General features: G+C 45.4%; 1 protein-coding gene across 2 annotated transcripts in view; it reads left to right on the top strand.

The window, feature by feature from the left end:
* The first annotated feature begins 10,947 nt into the window (after nucleotides 1–10,947).
* Nucleotides 10,948–12,500, top strand: part of masp1 (MBL associated serine protease 1) — a 16,902-nt gene continuing 15,349 nt past the window's right edge. The window contains exons 1-3 of one of the 2 annotated variants that reach the window (XM_062552524.1): nucleotides 10,948–11,080; nucleotides 11,650–11,841; nucleotides 12,348–12,500. The exon at nucleotides 12,348–12,500 is cut by the window's right edge and continues 70 nt beyond it. In XM_062552524.1, coding sequence (XP_062408508.1) covers nucleotides 11,816–11,841; nucleotides 12,348–12,500 — 179 coding nt within the window. In that variant the 5' untranslated portion in view covers nucleotides 10,948–11,080; nucleotides 11,650–11,815. The remainder of the gene's footprint in view (nucleotides 11,081–11,649; nucleotides 11,842–12,347) is intronic. The other variant, XM_062552525.1, reaches the window with a different exon arrangement.

Below are 12,500 nucleotides of genomic sequence, written 5' to 3'. Positions count from 1 at the left end.
TTTGGTATCTTTAGCATCTCTAGCAAAGCATCTCTAGCAAAGTTTAGCATCTCTAATGCAGTAAATTCTGCATTTCACAGCACTGCTTTAGTCAGCTCATATATTTATAGTGGAGCATCACCGGTGTTGTAACAGCATCCTCTGTTACTGTGTATTCTGCTCCGTCCGTCTTCACTCTGACGCTGAATGTCTTGTGTATGCCCAACAGGGCAACTCTTTATTCAATTTTGCACAAATCCTTCAGCATCGTAATGGGCTCATTCACCAGCTCCAACACCCAACCGGATCTGCTAGAACACCTATATCGCTCCAGCGGAAATAAATGAGCTGGCCACAGAGCCTTTCACGCATGTGACCGTGGGATTTGAGCAAATGGTCACGTGATCCACGCTTCAGGTGTGCCTCCTACTGTCTGGGAGTCCCCTGCGGACGAGACGCGCAAATTGAAATGGCGCCGTGTGGGCGGAGGACGTATTAACATGGAGATGAAATAGTGAGAATGTAGCGAGTGAGACAGCCAGAGTGCTGCACGGCACGCGCGTGATGGTGTTTTGGGCCTCCACTGTCCACTTCAAGGCAGCGCTGCCACCAGTGACTTCAAGGCAATGCTGGTTAACCCTAACTCTGACCATGACCCTGACCCCTAACCCTGACCCTTGACCCCTAACCCTGACCCCTGACCCCTAACCCCTAACCCTAGCGCCATCCAGGCAGCGTTGCCTTCAAGTCGATGGTCGGGGCCCAAAAGACCATATTATGTCACTGGACACACACTCTCTCTCACACAGACACACACAGACTCAGATTGTCAGTGACAACCCACACACGAATACATGCACAAATACACACACACACATGGACAGACTGCTAGATTGACAGTGCCACACAAACACACAAACACACACACACACACACAAACAAACTCTCAGATTCTCAGTGAATGTGCTAAACACAACCTTATCTCTTTCAGCTGTCATTTCTGTCATCACTGATCCTAATACACTTACATCAGCAGCTGCAGCTGACAACACAGAGCGAACTTCAACTTGATTCAGAGCATGATAATATTACTGTATCACAATCGGATTGGGGTGCAGGATTGGGTGTGTGTGTGTGGGTGTTGGGTTTTTCTGAGGAGACTGGAGTTCTGTTTGATCATTTTTGCTGGGAGATAAAAGAGTTTATCAGTTGTGGGATGAACTGTCCCAATGCAGAGAGTATGTATGCATACACACGTGCGTGCGTGCGTGCGCACACACACATACACACTACTGCACACATGACACAAACACCACAACTGAAGCATTAAAACAAAACTCCACCTCTCTCAGTAACACACTACACAGAAAACACATCACCCTACGCAACCTACTGTTACTAAACATTACTCTAAATACACACACACACATGTACACACACACACACACACACACACACACACACCAACCCTGACAAAAGACACACAGCAAACCCAATTCTCAGAAGGCACAGTGAGCTGTGCTGGTGTCCTGGGTAGTAAACAAATACAGTCGCAGGCAGACAACGGCGCTCGTGATGAGAGCGAGATCTGATCAATCTGATGCCTCGATTAAAGGGAACGCCATAATGAAGTGCTGTCATCACATTGATTGGCCTTTGACGACCTTGAGCACCAGATCAGATCGACAGCCATTTCTTTGCAGCGCCTCAGAGGAGATGGAGAGGGCGATAAGATAGCTGTGAACTCCATTTCACTTATCACTCGCTCTATCTTTCTCTCTATCTCTCTCTCCATCTCCCTTTCGCCATCATTTTCTCTCTCTTTGTAGCTTTTCCTTCATCTACCCCCTGCCTTTCTCTCTTCTTTTCTGACACAAAAACAGCGATGCTCTAACCTCTTCTCTTTCTCTCTCTCTCACCCTCTTTCTCTCCCTATCAAACACACACAGACCCTCTCTCCTCATCTCTCTCTTCCTCAGTCTCTCTTTCTAACACACACACACACACACACACACACACACACACACACACACACACACATGTTGTCTTCTTCTCTCTCTCTCTCTCTCTCTCTCTCTCTCTCTCTCTCTCAGTCTCTCTCTCTATCTCCCTCTCTTTCTCCCCTATCAGACCCTCCGTACCCCAGTAATAACCTCTTCTCCGGGTATTTTATTTACATCTGATTTCCATAAGTCATTACCAGTGGAGATGGCTGCTTGTCTTGATGAGACTGTAGAACTCAGAGGGAGACAGCTAGGGGGTACCCCGGGACTTTACTCCACACAGTGTGAATTTAAACAGTAAAACAGGAGGAGTCGATTTCTGTGATTGTGTGTGTGTGTGTGTGTGTGTGTGTGTGTGTGTGTGTGTGTGTGAATGCGTGTGTGTTTTGTGTCTGTAATTGTTCATGTGAAAGACACACTGTGTGCGACAATTGTGTGAATTTGTGTGTGTGTGTGTGTGTGTGTGTGTGTGTGTGTGTGTGTGTGTGTACGTGTGCACGCGTGCGTGTGTGCCGTGTGTGTTTGCGTAAGCGTGTGTGTGTGTGTGTGTGTGTACCCAGGGCAGTAATGAGGTCTCTGTTTGCTCTAATATCATGTCTTAGAACTCATCATGACTGCTCATTATGAACCCGAGGCCCACCTGCCCCACAGCAACTGTCTTTTACACACACACACACACACACACACACACACACACACACACACACACACACACGCCACGATCCCATAGGCATTAAACAATGAATAAATCTCTCTCCCTCACTCTTCTCTCTCTGTCCTCTCTCTCTCTCTCACTCTCTCTATCCCTCACTCACTCTGTCCTACCCCTCTCTCTCTCTCTCTTGCTAACCCCTTGTGGTCAACCGTACTGTAGGATGAGAGGCACAGAGTGTTAAGACTGGTCATCTGTGTTGCGCCCTACTGCCCAGCTGTGGTGTGTCTCACACAGGTACAGACAGTGACAGAGAGACACAATGGTCAGTCAGGCATCTCTTTGGGTCCTCCTTGGGTCCAGTTGGTCTGGGCGCTGCTTGGTGTTGGGTGAGGCAAGAGGCAATAGAACCAGTTGATATTATTACCAATTATGTTTTCATCAGGGTTTGTTTGTTTGTTTGTTTGTTTGTTTGTTTGTTAGCAAGATAACTAAACAAGTTTTGGATGGATTTTGCTGAAATTTTCAGGAAAGGTCTTAAATGACTCATGGAAGGAACGATTTTGTAGGAGTGATCCGTATCACCGTCTGGATCCAGGAGGCAGTTATGTTTTCACCTGGCGGAGGTCTGCTCTCTTGGAGTGCTTTTCTAATTGTAATAGTAGCACTGGTGACTCTGGGAAGCATGTTTGCCTCTATCAAGGACTCTGTTATGCTGTTTTTTCTTTAATTAATTTTTTGCTTATTTGCTTCTGTCATTCATTCATGGCTTATGTAGGCTGTAATTTAGTTGGTAATGGGGGCGGATATAGGTTTACTAGTGTTTTTTGATGGTGTGTAAATAAAGGGTTTTTTAAATGTCATTGTATTTCTTTATGTTGTATGAAAGTTCCTTTTGGGGAACACACACTCCCCCCAACATACACTCAAACTCAAACTACCATGACACACACACACACACACACACACACACACACACATACCTCTTGACCTTTGCGTGACCTCCGTGTTCGCAGGCCAAGGCCAGGGATGGATGGCCGACATCTAGCTGCATCAGGCTCCTCTAAAGGCACTTGTCCCTGATGGCCTCAGTGACGGATCAGCTGGAGGACTCACTGGTGTAGAGACGCAGATTACGGGACTCTTCACACTCTCTCTTCTCTACATCCCCCTCTCCTCTCTTTCACTGAAAAGGGGAACAAAATGAAGGGATGTCTCTGTCGTGTCCTCTCTCTACTCCTCGCCTACTCCGATACACAGAGAGCATCTTTACAAAAAATTCACCTGAGACTGGGAGGGTGGGGAAAGAAAGACAGAGGGAGAGGGTGAGAGGGAAGATAGATAGACAGATAGAGAGAGAGAGAGAGAGAGAGAGAGGGGGGGGGGGGAGAAGAGAGATAGAGAGAGAAAGGGTGTGAGGGAAGATGAATAGAGAGAGAGTGGGAGAAGAGAGAGATAGAGAGAAAGGTGAAAGAGGGAAGAAGAGAAGGGGAATGGAAAAAGAGAGGCAGAAAGTGGGGAGAGAGAGAAGAAGAGAGGGGAGAGAGACAAAAAGAGAGTGATAGAAGAGTGGAGAGATAGATAAGCACAGAGACAATAGAGAAAGAAAGACAGAGACCTCAGAGAAAGGGGTGGGGATGGTTGGGAATCTTGTGATAACGAAGACTGACGCAGACGGAGAGAGGGATGAGAGGGAGAGGGAGAGGGAGGGATAGAGAGGGGGAGATAGAGAGGGGGTGAGATATGGAGAGAGCGAGAGAGAGCATGAGGCAGACCCTCTGCTCTGACCCCGTCCGTCTCATTAATCCTACTGCATTGTTGTGGGGGGGAGAGGAGACAGAGGAAGAACAAAAGAGCACACACACACACACACACACACACACACACACACACACACACACACACACACACCACCTACCCTACTCCTCCACAGACCTATCCACAAGTATACACCTACACTAATACATACGCATAGAAATCCCGCCAACACACACACGCATGCACACATGCACGCACCTACGCACAAGTGCACACACACACACACGCACACACACACACACACACACACACACACACACACACACACACACACACAATGGGCTGCTCTGCAGGCAGAGGAAAGATAACCCAGCTCTTTCATCCCATCACTGCTCCTCTCGCCATCTTTCACTCACTCACACACACACACACACACACACACACACACACACACACGGAGTCCCTTCCCCCGTGAACATGCGGCATGATGGAAACAGGCATGCAGAGAGTTCAATCCAACACACACCCACACCAACTGAGTGTGAATGTATGCTTGAGCACACACATGCTTCCCATCTAAACAGCAGCTCACACACTTCCACGAGAGGCTTTATTGATTGTTTAATAGGAGGGCCATTATTGACATTGTGTGGTGTAATGGTGGCAGACTAGGCAGGGATGCTGTCCCTGACATATGGGAGGCCAACACCAGCATCACTTAGACAGCAATGAAGAAGCAGACCTTTTTCACCTTAACCACTGATTCATGGGCCCACACTCAACTGTGCGGCAACACCACTCAGGGTTGGTGTGTGTGTGTGTACTGTAAGTGAGAGGGGGAGAGAGAGTGCGTATTTGTATGTGTGCACATGTTATGTTATGGTATGCTATGTTACTGTAACATGTTATGTTATGTTTACATGCATGTTATGTTCTGTTGTTATGTTATGTTACATGTGACATGTTATATTAAGTTATGTTATGCTTACATGTCATGTTATGTTGCATATGTTGTGTTCTGTTGCTATGTTCTCTCAGAGAGGGTTAAAGCGGAGTAATGATGGATCTTTGGTTCTGTTGTTCTGTTATATTATGTTATGTTATCTCAACATGTTATATTATGTTTATATGTTATGTTATGTTTACATGTTATGTTTTGTCCTGTCCTGTTCTGTTCTGTTCTGTTCTGTTATCATCCAAGGAAAGTTGTCTGGCACTGTGGCCCATACATACACAGCAATCCAGACTATTTTCATCTGTAGTTCTGCGATGGTGGAATGACCTGCCAAGTGACAGCAGAGCAGGGGAGGTCTTCAGGAGAATTTTTCAAGAAGCAAAGGTCCAACTCTCCTCTGGGTACCTCATTCCCTAACAGTTCTAACAATCTAAACACCTAACACACGCTTGCCCTGCTTCTCCCTATCTTACAGTAACAGTCTTTGCTCCTGCCTCCTTCATCTCTACCGCTTTCCTCTTCTCCTGCACTTTGGCTAGCGCTAATAGCATCTGCACTCTAATCTTCTAGCAATATTATTGACTGATGCAGTAATTCCTAAGTAAGGTCTCCTATGGACTGTAGCCTGAATGCCATTCATTCCTCATTTTTGTCACTTCGGATAAAACGAGTAAGTGTGTGTGTGTGTGTGTGTGTGTGTGTGTGTGTGTGTGTGTGTGTGTGTGTGTGTGTGTGTGTGTGTGTGTGCACGTGTGTGTGTGTGTGTGTGCGCGCGCATATGTGTGTGTGTGTGTGTGTGTGTGTGTGTGTGTGGGGGGGGGTCTGTGTGTGCACGTGTCAGCAAAAGTGTGTGTGTGTGTGTGTGTGTGTGTGTGTGTGTGTGTGTGTGTGTGTGTGTGTGTGTGTGTGTGTGTGTGAAAGTGTGGTAGTGATGGTAGTTCTACCTCATTTCTTGTGGAGGCTGGTAGCCTGAGGCGTGATTGAGCTTGGCCCAAACTTCAGCTCCTTCTGCACCATAATTACTTTTAATTGCAATCTGCACTTGAGTGGAATGGGCTCTTTTATTGTGCAATTCTTTTCCCGGGGAGGGCGATCGCTCTGATATGAAAGAGCGGAACGATGGAACAGAGGAAACTTCCTCTCTCTCTCTCTCTCTCTCTCTCTCTCTCTCTCTCTCTCTCTGTCCTTCATTATCTCCTTCACACTCCGCTTTTCACTCTTCCTCATCCCTTCTCTCCTTCAATCTCTCCTTCTCCTTCGCTCTGCCTCTTCTTCTCTATCCTCACACTCCTTCTCACTCCTTTACCCTCTTCCCTTCATTCTCTGTCCTCTCCTCTCTTCATATATTCCTCCTTTTCTCCTGCTCACTCCCTCACTCTTCCCTTCTCGTCCTCTCTTCAGTCTGTTCATTTTCTCTACTCCTCATATCCTCCTTTTAAATATCTTAGCAGTCTTTGCTCTCGTGTTATTGCAAGTCATCACTCACTTCTCTTCTCCAACGTTGCCCTCTGTATCCCTCCATCATGACCACTTTTGGCACTTTGGCCTCTAGTGTTCTACTTTCATTGCCTCTTCTCCTCTTCTCTCCCTTCTTCTCCTCTCCTCTATCCTCTTTTCTTGTCTCCTCTTCTCATCTCATCTCCTTTCCATCTCTTCCCCTCTTCTCTACCCTTTCTTCTCTTCTCTCCTCCTCTCTTCTCCTCTATCCTCCTTTCTTCTCTTCTCTCCTCCTCTCATCTTCTTTCCCTCTCTTCTCCTCTCCTCTATCCTCCTTTCTTCTCTTCTCTCCTCCTCTCATCTTCTTTCCCTCTCTTCTCCTCTCCTCTATCCTCCTTTCTTCTCTTCTCTCCTCTTCTCAACTTCTTTCCTTCTCTTCTCCTCCATCCTCTTTTCTTCTCTCCTCCTCTCATTTTCTTTCCCTCTCTTCTCCTCTTCTCTATCCTCCTTTCCTCTCTTCTCCTCTGTTTCTCCTGCATACCCAGCACATGGTGGTGTGTGGCCATCAATTTCACATTATCTATGTTATTTCATTACAGCATTCATTGTGTTTTGGTTTAAAGCATTGCTATCTCATAAGATTGGGCCAATTAAAACAAATATATAAATAAATGAAAAGAGCAATCAAATATGGAATATGTAATTATTGACCAGTAATTATTGGAAATGTTTATTGGCCAATTCTTCACTCTGTAAATCTCAGATGGGTTGCCAGCTTCTCCTGCCGTCAGCACTGCATCTCTCCCTGCTAATGAGTTTGCCGTAATTCTATTACAGTTTTTCACAATTGCTTAAACACTAAGCCCCATCCTCTGAACCACGCGTTGCCAGAATGCATTCATTCAATCGATCGCTTCTCTTTTTTTTGTTGGCAAAACTAGAAAACAGTTTTCACCAAGTAAAACACAATTTGCAGCTCTCATTGATGAACGCAAAACACACACCTAAAACTCAAAGCACATTCTCAAGCAATAAATCACATTTTGCACTGCAATGCACTTGTGATGCATAATGGGAAGCACAAGTAGGAAAAAGTAAACAAACTTAATCACAGATATCAAAAGGTAAACATGACTCATCATTTCTCATTATAAGTTAAACGCGACTCATCATTATCACACTTGCTTCCAATGATGTGACACACCATCAATATAAGCTAGATCAGAGTGCAAACAGGCTTTTGAACAGTGCAGGTTTATATCAATAATGGTCAGAAAGTATCAGAAACTGTCATTTTGTTTTCTTTGAACTTGTAATGACAATAAAGTTGAATCTCACCTAATAATCTAATATAAAGTTGTATAGGTTGCAGACTGTAATGTTCTTATCATTTAAAGGACTGAACATGAACTGAACAATATTTTATTTTAAGTGAATATCCAGTAAATGCTGAATCCACTTAGCCTGGAAGCCAGCCCGAATCTAACCCAGCTGACAAAATGTGAGGTTGGAAAAGTCGGTCCTCCATTGACAAGCAACTATGTCCATCAGAGCTGCTCGGACATCAACCAAATTGTCTGAGAGGGCTTTCGACGATGATGGACAGATAAACAACGTTGCCTAGTCTATCACGTCACCTGAGTGTGTGTCAGTTGATTTTGTTTACAACAAAAAGCTAGAGAAGCTAGACATTTAGATTTCGCTATCATGTCTGTTGTACAAGATATTGACAGCCCAATAATTGAAAACAAACGACCATAAAACAGCGTTAAGGCATTTGACCAGAGGAAAGATGTTTTGCCTATTCTCCCCACAGTCACCGTAGGCTATTTCATTGCTCTGATTGGCTAGATCGATCCAATTGAATGCAGAGGCATTTACTGTAGATTCAGTTAGAGTAGATTCAACTTTATTGTCATTAGTCCAGCGATAACGAAAGAAATGCAGTTAATGCATCTAACCAGAGGTGCAAAAAAAGCAGAAAAGTGCTTTTGTGTGACATACTGTACACAGTATTGACAGGTGGTGCAGTATACTGTAAGCAGTATAAGACCGAATTTCCCTCAAAGGATCAAAAGAGTATGTAAACTACTACTGTGCATCACAGTGCAAAATGTTTTTTTATTGCATGATAATGCAAAAAAAAAAAAAAGGTTAATGAGATCTGCAAATTGTGTTTCATTGGGAGAGAACTGTTAAAGGTTTTGCCGAGAGTGATTGATGTGTTCGTAGAATGGAGTTTAGTGTTTTAGCAATTATGAGAAAAAAGAAGGGTAAGTACAAGAGAGATGAAGGGAAGCGAGAATGAGGTAGAAACCACCAAGAGGAGAAGAGTGGAGAGGAGCGGAGAAGAAGAGAGGAGAAGAGAAGAAGAGAGGAGAGGAGTAGAGGAGAGGTGCAGAGAAGAGGAGAAAAGACAGTAGAAGAGAGGAGAGGAGAGGAGCAGAGGACAGGAGAAGAGAAGATAGGAGAAAAGAGGAGAGGCGAGAAGAAGACAGAAAAATGAGCAGAGAGGGAAAGCATAAAGGAGGAGTTGAGCAAGACAGGAGAAGAAAGGAGAGAAGAGAGGAGAGCAAACGAGAGGAGTCGAGAGGAGTCGAGAGGAGAGAAGAGAAAAGAGATGAAAGGAGAAGGGAGATGAAGGAAAAACAGTAGAGGAGAGGAGAGGAGAGGAGAGAAGAAGAGAGGAGGGGGAGGAGAGGAGGGGAGAGGAGAGAAAAGAGATGAAAGGAGAAGGGAGATGAAGGAAAAACAGTAGAGAAGAGTTCAGAGGAGAGGAGAGGAGAGGAGGGGAGAGTAGAGGAGGGGAGAGGGGAGATGAAAGGAGAGAGGGGAAGAAGGAAGAGCAGTAGAGAAGATTTTAGAGAGGAGAGGAGAAGTGAAGAGAAGAAAAGAGAAGAGAAGAGAAGAGAAGAGAAGAGAAGAGAAGAGAGGAGAGGAGAGGAGAGGGGCAGATGATGTGATATACTACCTGCATATCAGTGAACGTGTTTGAATGTCTCATCAGTCAGGTGGCGGATCACTTCACCAATCAATAAGCATATGGGGGTGACCTTTGACCTCTGTGTCTGTCTGATTCACATCTTCCAAGCAAGAGTGTATGTGCATGTATGTGTAAGTGCATGTGTGTGCGCGTTCATGCATACGTGTGTGTGTGTGTGTGTGTATGTGTGTGTGTGAGAGAGAGATATAGAGATAAGAATCCTAGTATCCTTTGTGATACTACTGTATTTATGTTATTTGTAACACTAGCTTTGGTAACACAGACATGCTAATAAAGCACCTTTGAATTTGAATTCGAGAGAGAGGGAATGTGTGTGTGTGTGTGTGTGTGTGTGAGAGAGAGAGAGTGTGTGTGTGTGTGTGTGTGTAAAAGAGAGAGAGAAAGTGTGTGTGTGTGTGTGTGTATGTGTGAATGAGAGAGAAATAGCATGTGTGTTAGTGAGTGAGTCAGATAGAAAGACAGGCAGACAGAGAAAGTGTGTGAGAGTGTGCTAACCATTGGATTTTAACTTAGCATGCTTGTCTTTGTTAAGCTCCTGCACACATCTGAAGGGGATATTGGCTCGATGGTGTTTGACACGTTAAGATGAAGAGCTCCCTCTAGTGTTTTAAGCAGGTAATTGCTGCACAACATCATGCTCAAATAGCTTTATCTTTGTAATTACCCCTTAAATTCCCACCTTACTGAATCACTATAGACGCACACATACACATGCATGTACGCACGCATGCACGCACGCACACACACACACACACACACACACACACACACACACACAGAGAGAGACAGACAGACAGACAGACAGACAGACACACACACACACACACACACACACACACACACACACACACACACACACACACACTCCACCTGCAGTCAACCAAGCTGGCGTATTAATAGGCTAATTACCCACCTTGGCCTGGGGCAGCTGGAGACGGGACACCTTTGAAGGCAACAGACCTTCAATTTTCACCTTCAGCGCTCACCTGGGGATGCAACCAATCACAGCTGAACATAAGCGGTGCGGTGCCACGCCCACACCCACTGGTCTGTGGGAAACAAACACCCGATATCAGTCAGTTCAGCGCCATCAAACTGTCTCAATTATAAGTTCACACTGCAAAGACGTGACTCACAAAGAGAAGGAACGTTTCAGCAAACAATAAAAACAAAGATAGATATGATATCTCATGATTTACGCAGAGGCCTGTGACACTTCATGATTAAGAAAAAAGGCATGTCAGGATTTGCCCTGGCCTCCTCTCCCCTCACCTGCAGCATTTCCTAGGCAGGTATGTAACAGGATGGCTCAGTGTGAGAAATGACAGCTGGAGATGGTGTTGTAGGAAATCGGAGCCTTCTGGGACAATGCTGTCTTTTTTGAGAATTAAAACACATAACATTGTTTATGCAGTCATTTAGATGTCGATGTGAAGCAATTGGAACAGTTTAGAGAGGGAATTTGAAGGAAGTGCAACGTCAGTTGTTAATCTGTTTCCGAATGGTATACCTACTGTAATGCAAGCATTTTCAATAGTGCGTTTGGTGATGCACAACAAGTTTGATAAATCTGCGCCTGGTGAGAATGGAGTTGAATTAGGACCACTGTTTTTTTTTCCTATGAGCACTTTCTTCAGGCCGAGCAAATACCATTGTTTTGTTTCAGCGCAGTCGAATAAAATGTAAAGCTGTACGCAGACTCGTGTTACAGTGAGATGAGTCATAGTCACGCGCTTGTTTGTTTCAGAACCACACACACACAAAACCTAACGGAATATTGGATCAATGTAACCCAATGGGTCTCTCTCTCTCGGTCTCTGAGTAGACGTATGAGTATCCTAAAGTTTGTTGACTTTGACAGGGTCTCAGTCTCACGGATCTCGCAGCGTCGTCACCGTTGAGTCCCGAAGTCAAACTGCTGAAATGTGACGTGGTTTGTCAATGAGGACCCGCGCAGGGATGCAGACAGGGGCGAGGCGAAACGAAGAGAGGGAGTCTTGCTGAGTTTCCCCTGATCGGCGCGGGACATGGCTGCTTTGGGCCAGGCGACGGGGTAAGTTACTAAACAAGTTCAACCTCTCATGGTCTCAACCATACCAAAGAGTTGTGCACATGCACCGACTGCTGTGCACAGCCTGTGAACCGTAGACTTTCTCGGTGGGGAAAAAATCGTAGTCTGCAGCCACTTTGCTGCCTTCGTTTTCTGAAGCGCTGCGGCGGCAGAGTGGTGTTGTTGCTTTGTTGTTGAAGGGTGTCCAAACTTCATAAAACTTTCGCAGACTGCACAGATGTCACCGGTTTGGTTGGGGAAATAAGGAGCAATGGTCGGTTTCCCTTTAATCTGGAGCTTTGTTCTGATGGGATTTTCCAGTGAATTAATCTTAGAGCTCGGGTTAATTGAGACTGACAGACTTGGCATGCACTTCAGCATTTTCACACGAACCTCTTGGCAAGAATGCGACATTAACAATCCCCAACCTGTCTCTACACTTAACGTTAGCAGAAGAAGCGTTGACTTCCCGTCAGAATATATTAACTATATGCACGCTTTCTCTTCAGTGCGCTGCTATTTCTGGCGCTATGCGCGCTATCGAGGGGCGCTGGGGTCATCCATCTGACGGACATGTACGGAACCATACAGACGCCGAACTTTCCCGAATCGTACCCGAAGGAATCCGACATGCAGTGGAATATAAGTGTGCCAGAAGGGTT

Source organism: Sardina pilchardus, chromosome 13 (assembly GCF_963854185.1).
Source record: "Sardina pilchardus chromosome 13, fSarPil1.1, whole genome shotgun sequence".
In the NCBI taxonomy this organism is placed as follows: domain Eukaryota; kingdom Metazoa; phylum Chordata; class Actinopteri; order Clupeiformes; family Clupeidae; genus Sardina; species Sardina pilchardus.
Note: the sequence above shows the minus strand (reverse complement) of the source record. Positions and strands in the feature narration are given on the sequence as shown.